Source organism: Phoenix dactylifera, chromosome 4, assembly GCF_009389715.1.
Source record: "Phoenix dactylifera cultivar Barhee BC4 chromosome 4, palm_55x_up_171113_PBpolish2nd_filt_p, whole genome shotgun sequence".
NCBI lineage: Eukaryota > Viridiplantae > Streptophyta > Magnoliopsida > Arecales > Arecaceae > Phoenix > Phoenix dactylifera.
The window spans coordinates 4,304,876-4,326,910 of record NC_052395.1 but is presented as its reverse complement, the minus strand read 5'-3'; the positions used below and the strand labels follow the sequence as shown (position 1 = coordinate 4,326,910).

At 40.9% G+C, this 22,035-nt stretch overlaps 3 protein-coding genes across 3 annotated transcripts; 1 reads left to right on the top strand and 2 right to left on the bottom strand.

The window, feature by feature from the left end:
- On the top strand, nt 1-1,971 carry LOC103722156 (protein WHAT'S THIS FACTOR 1 homolog, chloroplastic). Its single transcript, XM_026810420.2, has 2 exons — nt 1-101; nt 211-1,971. Exon 2 carries the CDS (start codon nt 216-218, stop codon nt 1,797-1,799), a length of 1,584 nt encoding a protein of 527 aa, XP_026666221.2. The 5' UTR covers nt 1-101; nt 211-215; the 3' UTR covers nt 1,800-1,971.
- Nucleotides 1,972-5,744: 3,773 nt separating this feature from the next.
- On the bottom strand, nt 5,745-7,712 carry LOC103722154 (transcription factor TRY-like). The gene is made up of 3 exons (XM_008812601.4): nt 7,543-7,712; nt 7,335-7,431; nt 5,745-6,131 (listed from the first exon to the last, which is right to left on the bottom strand). The coding sequence occupies exons 1-3, from the start codon at nt 7,595-7,597 to the stop codon at nt 6,017-6,019; spliced, it is 267 nt and encodes an 88-aa protein (XP_008810823.1). The 5' UTR covers nt 7,598-7,712; the 3' UTR covers nt 5,745-6,016.
- Nucleotides 7,713-10,989: 3,277 nt separating this feature from the next.
- On the bottom strand, nt 10,990-17,055 carry LOC103722153 (RNA polymerase sigma factor sigE, chloroplastic/mitochondrial). Its single transcript, XM_008812600.3, has 5 exons — nt 16,270-17,055; nt 15,679-15,825; nt 13,469-13,705; nt 13,003-13,266; nt 10,990-11,476 (listed from the first exon to the last, which is right to left on the bottom strand). The coding sequence occupies exons 1-5, from the start codon at nt 16,921-16,923 to the stop codon at nt 11,282-11,284; spliced, it is 1,497 nt and encodes a 498-aa protein (XP_008810822.1). The 5' UTR covers nt 16,924-17,055; the 3' UTR covers nt 10,990-11,281.
- Nucleotides 17,056-22,035: the final 4,980 nt, after the last annotated feature.

The following is a 22,035-nucleotide window of genomic DNA, read 5'->3' as shown; positions in this document are numbered from 1 at the left end:
AAAAATATCGCAGGGTTTTGCGAACCAAAACCCCCCTCTGCTCCTCCTCCAGCTGCATCGCCATCCCCCAGAGGCTAATCCGAAGAACCCTTCTCCTCTCGGTAAGTTTCTCCTCCATTCTCTGATTCGGTTCATGTAAATCACTTGTGATGTGTAGCATAGCGTGAATTTTTTTTCTCAATCAAATCTATCGTTTCTGAATTTCAGCAGTACCCATGGACCCAAGGCTGCTACTTTCCTCCCAGAGAACATCCCCTCCCAGCCCTTTCCTTCTCTTCCTCGCCCACCCGTCCTCTTCTCAGTCATATCTCCACAAGCCCACCGTTACCCCTAGAGCCCATCTCTCCTTTCCCCTCCTTTCACCTCAAAATTCCTCCTTTTTGGGTAAAAATCTCGTCGTTCATGAGAACAAGCTAGGATTAGGGCAGAAGAAGACACCTTTGTCCTTTACTCCCGTAAGAGCCGTTGTCAAGAGAAGAAAGGAGATGCCTTTTGATACTGTAATCCAACGGGACAAGAAGCTGAAGCTGGCTCTGAAGATCAGGAATATTCTTGTCAAGCAGCCTGATAGGATAATGAACCTTAGAGACCTCGGCCGATTCAGGAGAGACCTTGGTCTCACTCGGAAGCGCCGGTTCATTGCGCTCTTGAAGCGTTTTCCAGGTGTTTTCGAGATTGTGGAGGAAGGTGTCTACTCGTTGAAGTTTAGAATGACGCCCGAAGCTGAAAGGATTTATTTGGAGGAGTTGAGGTGGAGGAATCAGATGGAGCAGTTGCATGTAGTGAAGTTGAGGAAATTGCTGATGATGTCACTCAACAAGCGGATTCTTATAGAGAAGATTGCTCATTTAAAAACTGATCTTGGCCTTCCAGCGGAATTCAGGAATACGATTTGTGAAAGGTACCCACAGTACTTCAAGGTCGTGCCAACGGATTGTGGCCCAGCACTGGAGCTGACTCATTGGGATCCCGAGCTAGCAGTTTCAGCAGCAGAGATGGCTGAGGAAGAGAATAGGATCAGAGAGATTGAAGAGAGAAATTTGATCATTGATAGGCCTCCCAAGTTCAAAAGGGTTAAGCTTCCAAGGGGTTTGAATGTTTCGAAGGGAGAAATGAGGAGAATTTGTCAGTTTAGAGACATGCCTTATATATCCCCTTACTCTGATTTCTCAGAGTTGAGGGCTGGTACCCCTGAGAAGGAAAAGCATGCTTGTGGGGTGGTTCATGAGATATTGAGCTTCACCCTTGAGAAGAGGACATTGGTGGATCACCTCACGCATTTTAGGGAGGAGTTTCGGTTCTCGCAACAGCTGAGGGGGATGCTGATTAGGCACCCAGATATGTTCTATGTGTCACTTAAGGGGGACAGGGATTCAGTGTTCCTCCGTGAAGCTTATCGTGATTCTCAATTGATTGAGAAGGACAGGTTGTTGCTTCTGAAGGAAAAGATGCGGGCACTCGTTGCTATTCCACGATTCCCTGGGGGGGGAGCACGAAAGACTGAAGTGGCTGGTAAAGATAATGTAGTGCTGGAAGGAGGTGGAGAGGAAAGTGATGAGCGATTATCTGATATGGATAGTTTCTTGAATGATGAACTAGGCAGTGAATTTGATGATGATGATGATGATGATGATGATGATTGGAGTGATGAAGAGGATGATTTGCCGCCAGATTTTGATGATGGTGAAAGTCTAAGTTTTGAGGAAAGCAAATCACAATCACATAATATCTCAAAACTGACACAAGATAAAGTTCTTGTTCCCGAGTTTCCAGATGGAAGACCTAGAGAACAGTGGTGAAAGTGTCTTGGCATTTGTTTTAAACCTTATTTATGAATAAAAATGGCACTGATGGTCTTGTACGTTGTATTTCATTCACTGGAATCTAGAGTATGGATAATATCTTAAGTTAACTCATCATGCATTTAATGTTTTGAATCAGATATAGAATTTCTTGGCAGCATTTTCTGTATTTTGAAGATCTCTTGATGTTGCTATTATATGTATATTTCTGGTTGGCTTATGATGCTTTCTGATGAACAGAAGTATCACTACATCTTGAACTTTTACAATTTCTGATGGTTCACCAAAATGGTGACTTGCTTGAGTTGTAATTCATGTTTATCTATTTTCTTCATGTTATCTCTCAGCAATCTCTTTCAGTCTACTTGTTTGCAATACCCATGCCTTGGACGTTATGAATTTCACTAGTTTTACCATGAGTTCTACTGCTTTTAAGATAGAAGATTTTTTTTGTCTAAATGCAATTGCAGTATGATAGACCGTATTTCATTTGTCGATGGCTGCATATCATGTACCGCTTTAAAAGTTAGGAAGCCATTGACTTGCGTTCACCTTTTATAATTCACCTTCATGAATGGTTTCAACTTTCTGGCAATCATTAGCTAGTCTCCTCAGAGTGAACTGCTATTTTATAATATGATGATAGGTGAAGAATCCTAAGCAGTGTATTCTTTCTTTTTTCTCCATTTTCCTTCATGGGATAAAGTAGTTTATGTTTTATCATGTAGTCAGTTTGATATTCCCCATGTTTACTATCTTTGCGTGGATTTGTCTTTGATCTATGAATCAGTTAAGGAATTTATATGGCAGTGCCTCTCCTTTTCTTTGTTCTTGGTTTAAGGTGGTTTACCTTTAACAGTGTATTCCAATTGTAGTGTTTATCACTTGTTTACAACTTTAAGTGGTTTGGGATCTTTAATTTCAGTTATGTTCAACTTCCATAGAAAATATACCTCTACAAAGTTCTAGTTATGGCCAACTTTCATATGAAATAGTGGAAAAGGATTGTAGTGTTTTGAATCTTTAATCTTGTAAAACAGCATTATATTGAGCATTAATGCATGAGCATGTCTCTTTGTTAATTCAGGATGTTATATGCTGGTTGAATGCTTTGATTCAATATGAGTGACCATGTACCGCCTCAAGGCTCCATTTCAGGAATAAAATTCACTTTGGATAAAGCTTGAAAATTTGCTTCCATGGCATTTCCTTGTTTAATAGAAGCTGCAATTTTCCTATATCAAATTAGTGCAGAAAGAAAAATTCTACACTAGTCAACCTTTGATGATTTATGGATTTATCTTCTAGGCAAATTTTAGGGAGGCTAACAGTCTCTAGTTTGGTTGTTTATGGCCTAAGTAAGGAATCCAAGGTCACTAACTTATCACTATATTTTACTAATCATATATTATGATATATGAAGTTTAGGGTTGAAACTTGAAAAGTTAGTCCTTGCTTGGGTCAAAGCAAGCTTAAAGTCTTTTAGGGATGATTTAGTTAGGTATTTTCTGTTTGTTTTTTTTTCTATAAAATGCAGGTACTTGATTATTAGCACAGGCACCTGAATAGCCATTATGTGAAGATATGTGAACACAATCTCGGGTGAAACACATGAACGACTATCTACGTGAAGATATTAGATAAAAATCATACAAAAAATGCAACAGTTCTGAAAATGAATGAGAATACCAGTATCATCACTAGGCCATAGATGGTGGTAGACATCATCATGTATTCATATGAGCAGCAGGTACTTCAGTAGACCTCTGATGAACGGGATACATGAGACTGCCCTCTTCTGCAGAACCCTTCTGAAAGTTAAAAGAAAGACAATCAGCGAAACTCTTTAGGTTGTTCTCCTGAACGCAGGAATTTCAGGTACTGTTATTTCCTGACATTGGTGCTTCATATAGTTTAGAATAGCTGACTATCCTCCGAAACATGATCGGGGAACGATCTGCACTTAATTTTTTTTTCATGGACCTAGGGTTGCTGCTAATATAAAAGACGGGACCAACAGTTATTTCAACTATTTTGAGAATGAAGATGGGCAAACCCATCAAATTTATTTCATTAAGGAACAGTTCCTTTCAACTATATCACAGTATGATCTCCCACTTTTAAATTAGCCCTAACTCTGATGGCACTAACAAAAAATAACTTCAGTTGTATGAAGTTGTTTTCTACCATATTATGGCTGCGTAATGGACAGGTGACTAAGCAATGGGAACAATATGAAAACTTGTTCGTACATTAGATTTGAGCAGAAAATGTGTTCCTTATCATCCATGTTTGGAGCTTATTAGTTAACATTTACCAGTGTAAGTGTATTCTTTAAGGTGATCCATCTTGGTTGTTCTCCTTTTTTGGGCTGTAGGAAGCCGCTGTTGCTGAACTAAGCTGATGTATCTAAAGACATCAGAAAGTAGCAAGCACAGATAGCCCCACCACAACCCCACAAGCCGGAAGATTATGGATATCGCCCATTCCTTAAGTCTGGCAAGCTGCCTTCAGTCCGTTGCTTGTTTTTGTTCTGCACTGAGTGGAACCTGTTACATGACTTCCACAGACAGTGCCACTTGAATAAAAAAAAAAAAACATGGCTGAGTGGCACCATCTAACTTTTTTCTCTTGGATTTCTTTTGATAAGAATCCCATTGATCACCTAAAAATGCCATGATAAAACTCTTGTGGATTCATAAAACGAAAAATCAATTTTGGCTCTTTCAGTCTTATCTGATTTCAGCTCTCCTGCCTTGCTTGCGCCTGTCACCCCTAGATTTCAGCTAACAACCATAATTCTTCTTTTCTAAGCCTACATTTTCTCAACCAATTTTTGTTTTGGGTACAACGGCAACTCATACATGTCGGGCATAGGAGCAGCCAACAGAATCAGAGAAAAGAAGATAACATAAAGCGTGAGGCACTACCACGTGATCGGCCCAGATGAAGCCTTCAGTGTGGTGAGCTGCGAATGAAGCCACCCAATCAGCCGCGTTGTTCGTCTTCTTGTAGATATGTGTGGCCCTCGAGAGCCCACGCTCAGCTAAGAGTCTGCAGATGTCGCGTAATAATGGTCTGAAGCCGGCATCACGATCCTGACTCCGGATCCACTCGACCATCGTGGCCAAGTCATCCTCGAGGAGGATGCAGTCCACCCCCCGCATCCGCCTCATGTAGGTGACTCCTTCTCATGCTGCTTTGATCTCAGTACTAAGAATAGAAGTATTGCATATCCTCCAGCCCTCAGCTGCTATCAACCTGGTCTCGTGGTCTTTGATGACGAAATCCACGCCTCTAGTGATCTCTCCCTCGCCTATGCTACCGTCGAAATTCATCTTGAGAAAATCAGAGAGTGAGGGCTCTTAGGAGACCATAAAAATTCTGGACGTTACCAAAGCAGGAGGGGAGCCCCAGTTTTCCCCAGTCATCTCAAGGGAAGACGATATGAAGAAGAGTCCAATATGCTACCAACTTCGGGTGTGTTGTTCTGTCCTCGAAGATCTGGGCATTTCTATCCAACCAACTATGGTAAGTCAGGTAGGCAGCCCTGATCCCTGGACCCTCCATACCCGACCTCCGCAAAGAAGTCTCTAGAAAAAGCAGAAAATTCTCTGCCGTCAACTACTCCTGCCAAGGGGCTTGGAGGCTTGAGGCGCACCCTTAGATCTGGACGGCCCTCAGACATCCATTCGAAGGTCTGATCATATATTCCATGCTGGTGTGGTATGTCCTGATTGGTAGCTGAAGGTCTACTTTTGGATGCTCTAGCAGCCAAAGTTGAAAAAAAGCTTCATTCTTATCACTTAGCCTACTTGCTTTGTATGCTGAGTTGAACTTGGTGACTTAGATAAAGCCATGCTGATTGATGTGCATCAAATGAGGAAGCTTTCTCTCCTCACCATCATACGGCTGGCCGGGGATAAATGACAATATAATGTATGTTGAGAGCACAACCAACTTTGTTTCTCAGTAGGGCAAAATCATGGTAGGGAGAGAGAGAGTTTGGGAGGGACAAATATCACGGGTCACAAAGTGGGTCCTCAACATAATGAACTAGTTGGATCTTATAGCACAAGTACACCATAAAAAAAAAAACAAATATGTAGATGATAAAGGACAGATGGTCCATGAGCATAGACCATAAAGTGGGTCCTCCAAACGATGAACCCGCATGGTTGGCATCATCCATTTCTGACAGAAATATTCTACTCTCAGCTTGCACTCCTCAATCTCTTCTGAGCAAACCCTTCCTCATGCCTCATCATCCAAAACCTCTCTATTTCTTCCGGTTTCCTGCCTGGGATCCGACCTGCTATGAGATTCCACCTGTAAAAGCATATATCACATTCATGACTTCTGTTTGGGAAAAGAATGCTTGCTTTTTTCCTCCTTCCAAAAAAAGCCACCTGATAAAGCTAAAACTATTTCAGGCTCTGAAGAGATCTGTAACAGCTAGAATTATTGATTGCACTGGTGACTGCGTACAATCCACTTGCTGGAAATTGTAAAAGTTTTGATTTCCTTTTTCATGCATTTGAACTTTGAAGTGTTTCTCATTTCTCTTGGCATGAAAGGTGTTTTTGTAGAGTGGGGATGTTTGCTATCATGGACTAATTCATTATGTTTTGTGTGACCGTCTCGTTTGAATGCAGTGTTGGGTGAAGCTGAATCCTATAAATTCGAAGTTTCATAATCATTTCTTAGTTGTCGATGATTTACCCAATCAACAGCGTTGATATTAAGATCTCATACGGCTTCACTTCTTAAAATGTTGCTGACCTACATGCTTATATGGCATTTCTTAAAAATTAATTATCATCATAATATATTTAAAACCCATCATTAAACTATTCATTAAGCTTTTGGTGCATTAAAATATCTAATAGGAAATCAAATCCAATATGCAAGATTTGAAGCCAAACATGTAGGGTCATCAAGTCTAGTTTTGAATCACCCTCTATATGCTATACTCTACGTTCTATCCCTTGATAGAAACCAGCACCGGGTAAGGTTTGAACCTCTTGGCAACTCCTTGAAGGAGGCTGTCTAATAATTTTACCTTGGCAACTCCTTGGTTTCTATCCCTTGATAGAAACCAGCACCGGGTAATTGCATCTTTTTCATGCCATGTCTAATAATTTTACCTTGAAGGAGGCTGTCAGTGTAACTCCTGGTAGAGCAGTAAGTCTGTTGTGTGATTTTCTCATCTGAGTTTTGTTGTGAACAGCACGAGAAAAGCGACATGGCATGATCTACTTGTAGGAGGGTTTACAAATTGGATGTTCTGAACTTGCCCTTGGTTTTCATATTAATGGACCTTGGACGTTCTTGAACAGTTGATCATAGAGATTGGAAAGGAAAGATCTCTCTACTTCCTCATTTTCAGATCGACCATCTTATTTTACAGGCATCGGTTAAAAACATGCACCAACCCCTCATCCCTATGTTATGCTATTCTAGAATCCGGAACTCGTTACCCATGCATGCCGAGAGCAGCAGATTAAAAAGACCAGGTGGGGGGTTTTATACCTGTCACCGACGAGGCTATACATTTTGTAAACGAGGTCTTCTTCTTGTTCTGACAGGTTGATGAACCCCAACTCGATGCTACCAACCTCTGCCACCACTGAATCACTCATTGGAACATTTACAAGAAAGAATACCCATGAGACCCATGTCAGTAGTGCTAATATAGCAGGAGGCAGAGAAGCAGAGAGAAGAGAGAAAAGCCTGATACCTTCAGTGGCGCAATCGGAAGTTCTGGACTGTTTCTGGCACCTACGCTTATCCATAGCTTCAGCTGATGGAAGATGGCGTGCCAAGAAAGAGGAAGGCAAAAATGGAGGAAACAACCGAGCTAGTTTACAGGATGCTTCCTCTCTTTGTCTGGGGATGGTGCAATTAACATACCATGCGGCATAAAAAGCATGTCTACAATTAACAAGGGCTGATTGTGTGAGGATCCGTGCGGGCGTATGTTTAGTTCCACATCGGTTATTCGCTGGATAGATTTTGGGTACTTATACAGGATCAAGAAACCCAAATAATATCTTATGGCTAGCTTTTTGGATGAGGTCCTGGGTTGTTACAAATGATATCAGAGCAGACCTGGCCTATAACCTATGTGGAGTAGAGAACACTGCAGCACAGATCTATTGGGGCCGACCATGAACCGATCGTGGTGTTTGTGATTAGATTTGAATTGATTTGAATTTTTAGTCTGTCGAGGACATCAATGCTTCAATGGGAGGAGTATGTGAGGACCCGTGCGGGCGTGTGTTTAGTCCCACATCGGCTATTCGTTGGGTAGATCTTGGGTACTTCTACATGATCAAGAATCCAGATAATACTTTTCGGTTAGCTATTTTGAATGAGATCTTAGGTTGTTATAAATGGTATTAGAGCGGACCTGATCGATAACCTATGTGGACTAGAGGACACTGCATCACAGATCCATTGGAGCTGACCACGGACTGATCGTAGTGCTTGTAATTAGATTTGAATGGATTTGAATCCTTGGCTTGACGAGGACGTCAAAACTTAAACGGAAGGAGTATGTAAGGATCCGTCGGACGTGCGTTTAGTCCCACATCAGTTATTCGCTCGGTAGATTTTGGGTACTTATACAAGATCACCCAAATAATACCTTCCGACTAGCCTTTTGGATGAGGTCTTGGGTTGTTATAGATTGAATCATTAAGTGCCATACATCATAATATTGGTGACCTCTTTGTGTAAAAGTGCTTACCAATATCTAATAGTCACCACTTGCTCGAACAAAAATCATGTAGGGCGGGCAATATAGAATATCATATGGAGCGGGATTCTTATTTTGTTATGTTTCCTCCGATACTCATCTTAAAGAAAAAAAATCCAAAAGTCAAATAGGAATAGGACTCCTCCTACTAACGGAGTCCGTCAATCTAATAACTTAAAAAAAATGAAATTCCACGTGCCAAGAGAGATCATCCATGGAGAAAGATAGTTTGTATCTTTTTCCTTCCTTGTCCGGCCTCTCCATCCATTTTCATCCTTATTGAGTCGTCTATCCCATCCGTAAGGTCTTTCTTCTTCTTCCGAGTCCCTTTCTCCGACAAATTTCTCTCTCTTTTCTAGAATCTTAGCATCTAAGAGTTCATGGAATTTCATAAATGATATGTATATAATTTCTTATATTACACAAAGCCAGAAAATTGTGTATCGGTACCAATGAGCACTATATTCTAAAAACTATGTATCAATTTACTTTGAGATGTGTATTGGCTTGCGAGATGATTAATTTGCTTGGTGTGTATCACCTGTCCATGTAGTGTTTACCGATTTACCTAGATATGTATATTGGCTTGCTAAATAACTAATTTTCTTGATGTGTATTACTTGACCATCTAGTATGTATCATAATTTTCTTTTTTTTTGTTTTTTTAATCACGAGACTAATAACTCCGTTAGTAGAAGGAATTTATGACTTTTGGGTTTCTTTTTCAAAATGAGCACTAGAGGAAATATGGTAAAATAGAAAGCTTGCTCCATATTTCTTTTCTGTGATGCCTCTCCCATACAATTTTTGTTCCACTTACTCTTACCAACAGCTGCTAGTTCAACCAGCCGATACCTTCCTCCCTAGGTGAGTGGCCTAGGCTCAAATTTTAGTGGTTATAGGTCATCCTTGTATTCACAAAAAGACAATTTACTATATGCATGCTTGTTTTTGCATGTTGCTAGAGACAAAATTGTATGGCCTACTCTAATTATTTTACTCCTAAAAGTATGGTGTTACCATCCATTACATGTGCAAAAATAAGCTCCGGGGGTATGCAAGATACTTGCCAGATAACCAATTATTATGAAAAGTAGGAATAGGTGATTGCCACCTGAACATAAACACATCATTAGTAACAAGATACAACTAACTCGATCATTATCTAACTAGTTTGATGTCATGATTCTCAATTTTGTGACCATGTAGCTCGTGAGCTCAAGTGGTTGAAGGTGTAGGATAAAAGCCACTTGAGCTCACGAGCTACATGGTCACAAAATTGAGAATCATGACATCAAACTAGTTAGATAATGATCGAGTTAGTTGTATCTTGTTACTCAAGTTAAAGCTGTCAGGCAAAGTAGTAGTCCTGGGCATGGAACATGCAGTTCTAATCAATTTAAATTATCTCTTGGGGAGAAATTTGGATTTTGAAGCATCCAGTAGGGTCCTTAGAGAGAGAGAGAGAGCATGCTGATAAAAGATTATTAGCCAGAATAATTAAGAAAGAAAGGAGCTATGATCATGCTTGGTGCCTAAATTGTCATGCCCTAAACTCATCATTCAGGTTGACAGGCGACACAATAAAAAAACCTACCGATACCACCGGATGATCAATTGTATTTGAGCAGTCTTGTCATTTAATAAATTGGAGTTTTTTGTCGTATTAAAGATTGATAAATTATATTGTGAAAGTTGTTTTTATCCGGTTGATATTGCATGTTTTCTAGGGCTATACTCTATGAAACATACGGTCGTGTCACATTTCAACCTAGGTGATAGATTTGGGGTGCGACAAATATTGACCATAAGAAAATATCATCGCCCTGTAGCAGAAAGATGCTGCTGAGTGCTTACCTAGCTTGGATCATTTAGAAATAATCTTCTAGTCCCTGTGATTTATGTAATAGCTGGTGATAATGTTCCATTCGACAAATTCAAGAACCCTTTGTTTGCAAGCAATCATGACTGGCATAAGATTCTCTGCATGTTTCATGGAATTAAGGCTTTGCCTGCAGCAGGACAAGTCCACGAATCCAAAATCCTTCCAAACCATTTTAACAGACCAAGATAGGTCAGCGGTTCATTTGGCCCCAGGCTGATCATTAGGTTGGCCTTGGGTTCCGGCCTTTTGTTTTAATTAACCCAACTAGCATAAGACCAGCCTGCCCGCACCAACTATAAAACTAGGTTTTTGGAGGTAGTATAGTTGCATTCATATCAAATGAAAAGAAACCTAAGAAATAAACTGATGTTCCAGTATAGCAAACCTAACAGATAATTTCACTCTTTTCATTTCGAATCCATAGCATTTCTTTGTACTAACTTGCATAATAGAAATTAAAATGCTTCGGACGCGAGAGGAATTTATTACATAAATAAAAAAGAATAGCCTCAAGAGACAATGGATGGAACAAGCATTACAGATGTGGAGAAACTTAATATTGTCATGAAATTAATAAACATGCAGATCCTTCATTGCAGTCACATTCTTTTTCTCTGTTTCTTTTTGCATTTACAGTTTATGAAGTTACACTTGAGGACCACCAGCGTAGTCCGCCTCATATGAGTATGTGATCAATATCCATTGTATATGCTCGTGTGGCTATAATACAAATATTCATGTATAAGGAGAAAGTATATTGAGGAGGAGGTTGTTCACAGTACAACAGCTGCTCTAAAACTGTTTTAGATACACTAGGTGCAGCATGATGGCATGTCAGACATATCTGCAAAGATAGTCAACTCGGGCTGGATGTTTGAGCTTCATAAATGCCTTCAATTCATGCTTTCGGACCATCTCCCTTGAAATATTGAGGTTTCCAGCAATCTCTCCCAGTGTCCTATCACCCTTGCCATCAAGCCCATATCTCTGTCTAATCACCAAGCTCTCCTTTGGCTTCAGTGAATCTAGCTGCAGAAGAAGAATGGACCACTTAGATTTAACAAGTAATTTTAGCTTCAAAGTTTAAATCTATCATCAGAAAAAAAAGTTCAATTTAAATGTATGCAAGAAACCATGAGCACGATGCTTGTTGGAGTGGGTTGATGGGGCATAATAAAGAGCACTGACAATTTCAAAAAGATTTGTGTTTGCCAATTCTGATGTAAACATCTATAACCAGGGAAAAGGATGGACTTCTACAGTCAAAATTCTTTTTGAGGTATTTCGAAAAGCGCTTGAACTTGGAATACTGTACAATATACATGGTGGTGCTGATGGCATATTTCTAATTAAAATAACTGAATGTAGTAATTATCATAAGTTCTATCTACAATTCAGGCAGAGGTTTAACACCAAAAAAAAAAAAAAACACAATTACACCCCAGAACTCTGTCATGTAAAATATTTTAGTTAACTGGAATTCATGCAATTAAGCAGCAGCAGAACATGTAACATTCAAGATGTTTCTAATTCAGGAGATTATGAAATTCTATCTCTGATTACACTCCAGTTCGCATGGTCAACTTATAATTCTGTAGGTGCCGTGTCTTTTTTAAACTGCAGATAGATTTTTTTGGGGAAAAATGCAGAAAAAATTGAAGAATAACAATATACACAATAGAAAAGTGAAGCTGGCTTTAGTAACTCCAGCGTTTACCCTCTAAGATCAAAAATTTTGATGAATAATTTATCCATCTTACAAGAAAACACCTACAACTTCTTTTATGTGGCCATCTAAAAGTTCTTATCACAAAAGATTGTATGCATGCAATTTGGAAAGGAAAAGGAAATGTTAAGAAGAGAAGCTATGCATTTCTTTTTTTTTTTCCGGAGTAATACGATGACAAAAGAGAATGCATACATAACTCTGAAAGGCTTAAGTCTTATGACTTCAATTTCAAGCAGTGCAAATGCAATCTCTCCAAGTTTTACATTCTTAAATGCTGTATCTTTCTATAGGAAGTTTGCTTAATAAACTTCACAACTTACGAGATGCATCTAACATCTGAATATGTGACTAAATAGTGGACAAGCTAAAAATATGTCATCATGCACATCATTTCAGCTTATTTCATTTAAAATTTCCAAACTAAAAATCTACAAGAATCATGCGAATCAAGAGAAGTTTCTAATGACATCACTATTTAAAAATGGCTTTAAGAAAAGGATTGCAATGTAGTTTGCTATACTGAGTAAGAAAATCAAACATAAGTTAGTCTCTTCCTTGGGATATGAATAGAAAGGAAAATGCTTTGGGGCCCACATCTGATACCAAGAAAAAAGCTTCAGGACCAAATTATAGAAACATATTACTCAAACTTTTCCTTTCTTTATAGAGACATATTACTTATCGGTAACAATGGAATATAAACAGATTGTAAAAGCTCAAAATTATATCAAGCAGTCACAATGGGTTCTGACCCTTGGATTTTTTTTAAATGGTTAGTTTATTTGTATCCTGTAGTTTCGAAAAAGCTGCTAGAGTAGGCATTTACCACATCATCTAGAGCAAGTCGTAGAAGTGCACGTTGTCTATGCTTATCACCACCCACACCATCCATATCAGTGATCCCATCGATAAATTCTTCTTGTGTTACAGCATGCCTTGCATGAAGGGAAAAGATTGGTTTTGCAGCCTTCATGACATCATGATATCTCTCCGGTGAAATTTTTACTCTGTCAATGATCTCTTCATCTTTTGGCAATCTCCCAAGCTCGAACTGCAACTCTAATTTGGCTTTCTGGATCTCTTGTCTGACCTGCATTGTTAGTTAGTAGTTGTTACCAACCAAAGTTCATAATATTTTAACATGGTTAAAGTGCATATGATTCATCAAGGTTCTGAAAACATGAAGAAAATTGTTTTTGAAAATACAGTAACCATAAATTTTGATGCTGAAATGTACAAAGCAAGGAACACCAAGTTTAAAAATGCTGCAACAAATCAAAAGTTTATCATACCGATTCAATCCCAAAGGGAACTCGTGTAAAGCTTGAAACAGTCATCGAACGTGTTATAGAATGCCGGATCCAAAATAGACCATATGTGGATAAACGGAAACCACGCTTTGGTTCAAATCGATCAATGGCAGTAATGAGACCCTTCACTCCAGCTTGGCAGAGGTCTTGGAACTTCTGACCACTTGCAATCTCTGGATAATACTTGTTGATTACAAATAAAACTAGCCGAAGATTGTGCTGCAGTGAATTTTAAGGCATCTTGTCAGTTGAAGTGTCTTTAATTCTTGTGGAGATATTGAAGCACCAACTTCAAGAACTCTCTAATGAACTAAATTTTCAGTTAATTTGGCACATTTAGAATCCTAAAAAGGTTAATCAAGAGGTAACTTCTTCAAGTTACAAAATTTTTGTGTAGAGATAAAAATTGTAACCACCACCATATCAAGAAACAAATAGTGTACCATGCAACCATACAATTTTCTGCAAGACCTGACAAATTTCATGCCAAGGGTTGAAAAAATACGGGTACCTTACCATATGAAATGGGTACAAGTATGGTATCAAATCATGTAGATACAAACTATGTGTGTTGGTTTTGGCACAATAAAAGCAAGGTGTGTACCATGCATCCCTATGGTACTATATATACCGTAGGACATACAGGCACTGGTACTTCACAAGTACGATATGGTACTAACACACACTGGTACTTGAATACTTGTTTCATTCAATAGAGATAGCAAGGTTCCAATAATCAGCGTGTTCTGATACCTTCCTCAATAAAATCCATGAAACATCATCCATATGTAAAAGTAATAAATTTCAAGTTTTTCCACCCTTCTCGAAGTTCACTCCTCCAAAAACTGCAATAATCGCTGCAAACTGGGCTGTACTCAGCGGTTGCATTGCTGCTCCATTTAGAGGATGTTCTGGGTTCATAATTTGGGAGTTGTTTCCCAATTGCTCGACGTAGGTGATTTTCACATGTTTTTTAAATGATTTGTGGTATTGTATTTCTATTAAAAAAGGAAAGAAAAGAAATGATTGGTGATGCCCCCGCTTTTACTCTGCATCGCCCCCCTCCCCCCCCCCCCCCCCCCCCCCCAAAAAAAAAACAAAAGCAAACCAACCAAAAAAGATTGGTGGGAGTGCTGCCAGTCCTTTTCTTTTTCCCTCCTAGTGTGTTCCAAGTGCATGGTTGATGTAGTTATGCCTCTTGCCACAAGGCATGATGGATCATCTGTAATAACCCAGGACCTCATCCAAAAAAGCTAGCCGGAAGATATTTTTTAGGTTTCTTAGTCCTATATAAATACCCAAGATCTCTTCGGCGAATAACCGATATGGGACTAAACAAACATCTACATAGGTCCTCAAACGTCTAAACAAATCCATTCAAATCTAATCACAAGCATCCCGATCGGCTCGTGGCCAGCCTCAATGAGCTTGTGCTGCAGTATCTACTAGTCCACATAGGCTATGGGCCTGGTCCGCTCTGATACCATTGTAACAACCTCAGACCTCATCCAAAAAGGCTAGCCGGAAGGTATTTTTTAGGTTTGTTAGTCCTGTATAAGTACCCAAAATTTTTCGGGCAAATAACCGATGTGAGACTAAATACAAACCCACACGGATTCTTACATCATCCATATTGACAATCTACAATGTACATTACAATCTCCACATCTTAAGAGATAAGAGTGCAAGAGTTCTACAGGTTTGAAGTCATTAAAGTTTTTTGAATTCATGCTACTAAGAAAAGTTCATAATAAAGGAAACTAGAATGAGGTCTATAAATACAATGAGAACATAATATGAGAGTTAAAGCATCAGGCATGGCTATAAGAGATTCAATGACATTAGCTGTGGTATAACTATGTTAGAGCAAACATGTTATATATCTTAAAATAATATCTTCACATATTATAGTACTATTTATGGGTGTCAGTTTCTTTCTGCCTATCAATGATCAACTTTATATTAATATCTCATCAGCCACTCATCTCTTCATATTTTGGTCAAAGCATCTTCCCACTGCAGCATTAGTTCCACAGTGAAAAATAATTATAAGGCATAGAACCCATAGATTATTATACTAGAGTTATCTGCATACACAACCTGCATTCAGGTTAAGATACAATAGAGTAGATACCTAAATTACCAATGGGTTAGTTCTTTTACAGTGCAGATATTCTAGATATTGTAGATACCTTGATTAGCATGTTCCTTGCAGCTTGACCAACTTCGATATGTCTTCTTAATCGAGGCACAGTCATATTGACTGCAACGGCCAGCTCAGCATCCGTAGGCTCTCTATTTAGATCCTTGTCCAAGTTCTTTTTCACCTCAAAGATTGCCTAAAATTTAACAAAACAAAGGAAACTAAGCAAGCAGCATACCAAAAATAAACAACTGGCAAATGACAATGAATGAATGCAAATTTCTCTTCCTCTAGTAATATGAGGAAAAATCCACTATTGTTTTCTATTTGTAGGAGTGGTACAGCGCCATATAAGATGATTGACTCTAAGAACTTGCAAAGGAATATTATAGCATATCTACCTTATGATCCCATGATGGATGCAAGTACGAGCACAAATTAAAGTAAATACTAAAGATCTGCCCTTCTGGTTCCTTCCACTAAGGCAAAATCTCTTAAGCCAATTGCAAAATGATAGGGCAATACTAAAGTTCGGGATCAGAGTAAACAAGGACACCCATAGTATGATAGCGAACAATTAACTGAAGAGTTATCAACAAAAACAAACCAAAGAATAAGGAAATTGAATCAAAATGCTCACTTTCATGGGCTGCATCAACTCGAACAGCCGATTATGCTCGGCAGAACTAAGAACGGGCGGAATCTTCATCTTTTTCCAATCCAAGCTCGCCAAATCTGTCGATACCGAGTATTCCCTCAACAGCTTCTCCCCATCCTCATCAAGATCCCTCCTTTCATCCCGCGCGGCCGCTGCCTCCACCTCCTCATCCTTCCTCCTCCTCGAAGCTATCCTCTTCTCCAAACTCAATCTCCTCACCCTCCTCTTCCTATTCCTCACCACATTGCCCTCTTCCCCGTCCCCCTCTTTCGCCCTTTTCCTCGACCGGCCACGGCGCCTCCTTCCGCGCCGATCAGCCTCCTCCACATCGGAGACCTCCGCCGGGCTGAGCTTATAGATGTTCTCGAGCGCGGCGGCGACCTCGTTGTAGTCCAAGTCCTGGGTGGCGGTGGGGGGGGCGTCGACGGAGGCAGCCTGAGCTCGCTTTGATGACTTCTGAGGCGGCTTTACGGCCTCAGATGGTATGGCCGCGGCCGAGCACTTGGCAGTCCAATCCGCTCTGAAGGCGAGGCAGAGGAAGGGCCGCCGGGGAGCCGGCAATCGGCGGGCGGAGAGGCGGGCACCAGCGCCGAACGGAGTCTGCGAGGCCGAACTGGGGACGGTGACAGCTCCCATGCCAAAAAACCGTGCACGAATTTTGATACCAGCTGAACGTTAGAAGATTGAGCTCACTCTCCCTCTCTCTCTCTCTCGCTGTGCAAGAACTGGAAGAAGAGAAGACCGTTGTTTATTTGAGAAATTTTCTTAATAAAGAAATTGGGTGGTGATGGCGGGTTACATATACAAGGCCGGCTTACGACTACCACAAGCTCCAGTTCGTGGCTCTCTGGGATCCAACGGTGACTATTTTTTTGTGATGGGAAAAGGACGGTGGGATGGGGTTCATGGGGTAAGCGGGGTGACGTGGGGAGAAGATATATTGAGGTCCGAGGGTGGATCCGTGGATGGCATTCGTAACACGTGGATGACTCTGATAAGTCGCGTGATATTTCCGGTCTCAATCTGGTGGGGCCGGGGAGGGGGGATTGGGGGTAATGGGGGTCCCCACGTTGCTGGTTCTGATACCAGTTATCAGGATGGAGTGAGGAGTACGAAAACAATTTTGAATCAAATTCTTGGTTCGCCGATTTGTGCATTTGTGCCCACAGACACAGACAAAGGAGAGCTTCTAGAGCGACCAAGCTGGGGTTATCACTTTCTCAAACCGTAACTTTTTTTTTTAATTTTATTTTGTAGACGTGACATTTAGATCGCCCCAAATCAAATGCATTCCGCAGCATCGGATCTTGTAATTGAAATGAAATCTATTGGGCTAAGTTCCATACAGCCGAGCCTAAGCATTAGGCATATAAAAAATCACTCGATCAGCCATTCTGTTAGCCTCTCTATAAGTATTAATAGCGTCAAAATAAATTATAGTGGAGATAATCAAACTATATAATAAGCTAAACATATTACATTACATTTTTATGGCATACACAATCATGATAGTCGGATGTTATCACTTTCTCAAATGTGTCGATGCAGAATGATTCTCTTCCGGTGGTGGTAAGCAAACTAAGAAATGTTTAAGAGTTGATTATGAGCACAAGCGAGGGTTCAAGTTCAATATAGGTCAGAATTCATTTTGATTGCAGTTAACTATTCGTTGCACGGGGGACACAAATCTATCACTCCAGCAGCCATTAGGATCCCAACTATTATGATCTGCAGCTGTCTTCCATTGCTTGATGAGAAATAAGATCGGCCGGTGTATAGTTTTCACCCATTCAAGGGCATCATTTTTTTGAAAAGCCACTTTTTCTTCTGCTACAATTGAAATAAGTCCATTAGTAATTCAATTTTGTTATAAACTAGGTTTATATGAAAATAAAATAACAGCTATTATATGAGCCATTATTTGCTACTACAATCAAGACTCTATGATATTCGATCACGCCATTGTTTATATCAAGCAAAATTAAATTTTAGTTAATAAAAATTTGGATTCAAAAAAAATTAAGTAAATAGTCAAAGTGGTGGACAACGGATACTATTTTTATTATATAGCAACCATTATAATAAAATAATAGATAAATAATGACCTATCAAGAAATTGCCATCTCCATTATATATTTTAGAGAAGGCTTGGATCCTCTATTTTGAGATATACACAGCTTCCAAAAATCTCCGCTAATGCCGGATATAGAAAAGATCAAATGTACACAGTTTTATCTGCATGTAGAGAGACTGGTTTTGTCTCAGATTCATAAACCTAGATCATAGTGGAGCAATGTCGCTACCATGCCCTTCCTCCGGAGTCGACACAAAAAAAAAAAAAAGGAAAAAAGTCATGTATATTACAATCTACATTTTTTGCCTTAAAAAATCCAGATTAAATCTAGACCACACATCCCATTTGCTGGACTCTAGCGTGCGGAACACATGGAGAGGCTTGCGTGGCTGCGTACTGTCTGTGATTCTAAATCTTGCATTTTCTCTGGCAATTGCAGTTGAAGCCTGGCGCAGTCTACGCTTCCCGTAGATTGATGCGTATGCCGTCCGTTGTTCATGTTAGATATTGGGCCAAAGCCAAGATGGGGGTGGTAACGCCCACCCCTTTCCTTGACATTACTACATGGGCTGGACCATGTACATTCTATTTTTTCGTAGGCTTATTCTATCAGGCCCTGATCCGAGATCACAAGCTGAGAGTCACGGCAATCGCCATGTACTCAATAAAAACCCTCCTCACAAGCATGCAAGACATCTCAATATAATATCATAAACAAGCAGCAGAATAAATTTAAATAATCAATGTTCAAATTTTAATTTAAATAACTAGAATCAGATTTTAATGTTTCGCAGAGCCAACGATATTTAATTCTAATCTAAATTAAAGATGTCCAATTTGACTAATCACTCTCTCGATTATAACTCCGTACCATCTTAGTTTCTTGTATCGGAAAAAAAAGAAAGCATAATAAGCTTGGCAACCCAGTAAATAATGCATATCCTAACTAAATAATTCATGTAATAACATAAGATACAATAATAAAATATAAATTACCACGAATCACTATAAAGACATAACCAATTTCGTTTCAAAACACAAATTTATTAGAATCTATATCTTTCAATAGTATATATATATATATTCATAAATCCGATTCAAAACAAATCACATTCAATTCAACAGCCTTTAACTATGACCACGTTTATATTCTGTGGCTAAGCCAAAAATAAAATCACACTTATACCTTGTAGAGTAGGTCTATTCGCATAGCAGCAGCAGAAGTTTGTTTGATGCATAAAAATCCAGCTTTAGAAGAAGAGTAGAGGCTCAGAAAGAAGAAATTTAGATAATGAAAGAAGAAAGGCATCCATTTAGGGAAGGCCAATCATAATATGCCCAAAAAAAAGCTATTTATCCTTTTGTAATGGTGATTCACCGAGGGCTGCTCGTTCTTTAACCATTCTGCCCAACGGCTACGTCCTTATGGTCATCCATATTTGGAGTTCCTCTCTATGATATAATTACTCGGGAGGTGATGGGAGGCAAAATAGATCGTCCTGCTCGCAATGATGGGACCACTCAATTTTGGCCAAATGGGCTCCAACACCGACTGAGCCGGATATCGGCCCCGCCAAGAGCTAGTTCGAGCCCGGACTCTGCCGAAGGCACAGTTGACCTTGGCCGAATCTCTCCGCTGCCGCGACCTGCAGCGACCTTTTGATGCTCATGATGACATCCCAAGCTTGAGCTCGGGACACCCTAGAAGCTTCTTCGACCTCGGGGTGCCTCTTGTATTCGCCGACCAGCCCCGACCAAGCTCGGGGTGCCTCCTGTATTCGACGACCTGCCCCGACCAAGCTCGGAGCGCCTCTTGTATTCGCCGACCCGCCTCGAGCCTCAAACTCGAAGCGCTTTATTAAGGAAGCTAAGCCGACCTCATCAAATATGTGATGCGATACCTCACCGAGCCCAGCCTCGCCAACAGCCGCATCCACTTGCGTGTCTACGCTCTCCTGTGTGGCCGTACACTGCGACACCATCACGCCATACTTTGTTTGCTGACCTACGATAGTCAAGGATAGTGCCAGGATACTCCAGCCATACCCTGCTATGACTGTCGATGCCTTACCGCTTACAAGGACGGATCGCGCCAGTGCCACAAGCAAGCTCTGGTTGCGCGCCATCCCTACTCATGATGGGAATGGATCATACCTCCGCCATCTGGGCGCCCTTACTGGGACTATAAATAACCCCATTAGGTAACGCCAAAGGAACTATTTGGCTGGACCAACTGAGCACCACACAAACTTGATTGTCGGAGGGCTCTCACCGGAAGTACCGGTGAAGTTTTGTGCAGGTACACCTTCGATCGCGAGAGGTGGCTCTCATCATCTTCCTCCACACTCCGGCAGCTCCCTCGACTCCTCCGGCGTGGTCACCCTCGGGTCAATTTTGAACCATAACATTTTAGCGCTAAAGGAAGGGTCTGAGTCGTGATTATGAGTGTAAGGAGTCATGGAGCTCCAAACGCATCGAGCAGCCGAGTACCAGCACCCGACCACTCCCTCAAAGTCCACCCTCTGCAGCACCTGCACCAGCGGACCAGATTCCTCAGGTTCAGCCAAAACAGTTTTACCTGCTCGCTCAGCAAGTCCAAGCTCTTACCGCGGCTGTTCAAAGCCTTCAGCTTGTAGGAGCCTCATCAATCGCCGAGCTCGACAGGAAGGTCAAGGAAGTGGGGCGACAAGTCTAGATGCTCCGGGATCAAGTTGCGGAACGCCACGAGGAGTGCCATCGATCAAGGAGCAGATCCCTCCGGAGGTCAGGTAAATATGCCTCTCTTCATAGTTTTGGAAAGTACACTCCCCTCACGTCCTCCCAGATAGAGATCCTCATGAAAATTGAGGGTCGCGGCTACCTCCGACCTCCATTGAAGATGCGACCGTCGGGGTCGCAGAAGCGTTCGGACAAATAATGCCGCTTCCATAGAGATCACGGTCATGACACGGAGGACTATTACCAGCTCCGTGATAAGATTGAAACAATTGTCCACCAAAGCCCGCTGAGTCGGTTTGTCTGTGGTCAAATCGACAGAATGGAGCTCGAGGGATAGAGCCCGAAGCCGTGCAACGGGCTCGACGACAATCACCCCAGCGTGGGCACCATCAACACCGCACTTGCGCATGCCACACGCTAACAGCTTTGTAGAGTGATTGATTAAAACCCTATTTGATTTTGATGAGCTCAAAGCATTTGAGTATATTTCTTGTTTACTAATGAATTCAATTAAGTGTTTTCAGTGAAAATCTTCTCTAAGTGTCTCTAGACTTGGTTCATAGTATTTTGGATAAGTCAAGAAGTCAGCTTGAACCAAAGTCTGAGACTCGAGTCGACTCCAGAGTATCACGAGTCGACTCCAAGCGTATCAAGTTCACTGGCACGGGCTCGAGTCGACTCCGGATCGGTACGAGTCGACTCCGACTGAGAACAGACAGACGAACAGAAAGCTTCAATTCAAAACCTGTCAGCGAGTCGACTCCCGAAGTGCGCGAGTCGACTCCAATGTTTACCGAGTCGACTCCGGAGAAGTATGAGTCGACTCCAAGGAGTCACAGGCAGAAAAGTCAGAGAGCAGTTTTCGGGTCTGAGATTCGAGTCGACTCCAGTGGAACGCGAGTCGACTCCGATGGTTGGCAAGTCGACTCCAAAGAAAGTGAGAGTCGACTCTCAGA

Bases quoted from the DNA above. Each gene is read 5' to 3' on its own strand.
- LOC103722156 (XM_026810420.2), top strand. From the start codon at position 216: ATGGACCCAAGGCTGCTACTTTCCTCCCAGAGAACATCCCCTCCCAGC.
- LOC103722153 (XM_008812600.3), bottom strand. From the start codon at position 16,923: ATGGGAGCTGTCACCGTCCCCAGTTCGGCCTCGCAGACTCCGTTCGGC. The intron at 13,706-15,678 runs GTATCTACAATA...AATTCACTGCAG, and splicing joins CAAGGAACATGCTAATCAAG to CACAATCTTCGGCTAGTTTT. The intron at 11,477-13,002 runs GTAAATGCCTAC...CTTCTTCTGCAG, and splicing joins GACTTGCTCTAGATGATGTG to CTAGATTCACTGAAGCCAAA.
- LOC103722154 (XM_008812601.4), bottom strand. From the start codon at position 7,597: ATGGATAAGCGTAGGTGCCAGAAACAGTCCAGAACTTCCGATTGCGCC. The intron at 7,432-7,542 runs GTATCAGGCTTT...TGAGTGATTCAG, and splicing joins TTCCGATTGCGCCACTGAAG to TGGTGGCAGAGGTTGGTAGC. The intron at 6,132-7,334 runs GTATAAAACCCC...ATGCTTTTACAG, and splicing joins TATAGCCTCGTCGGTGACAG to GTGGAATCTCATAGCAGGTC.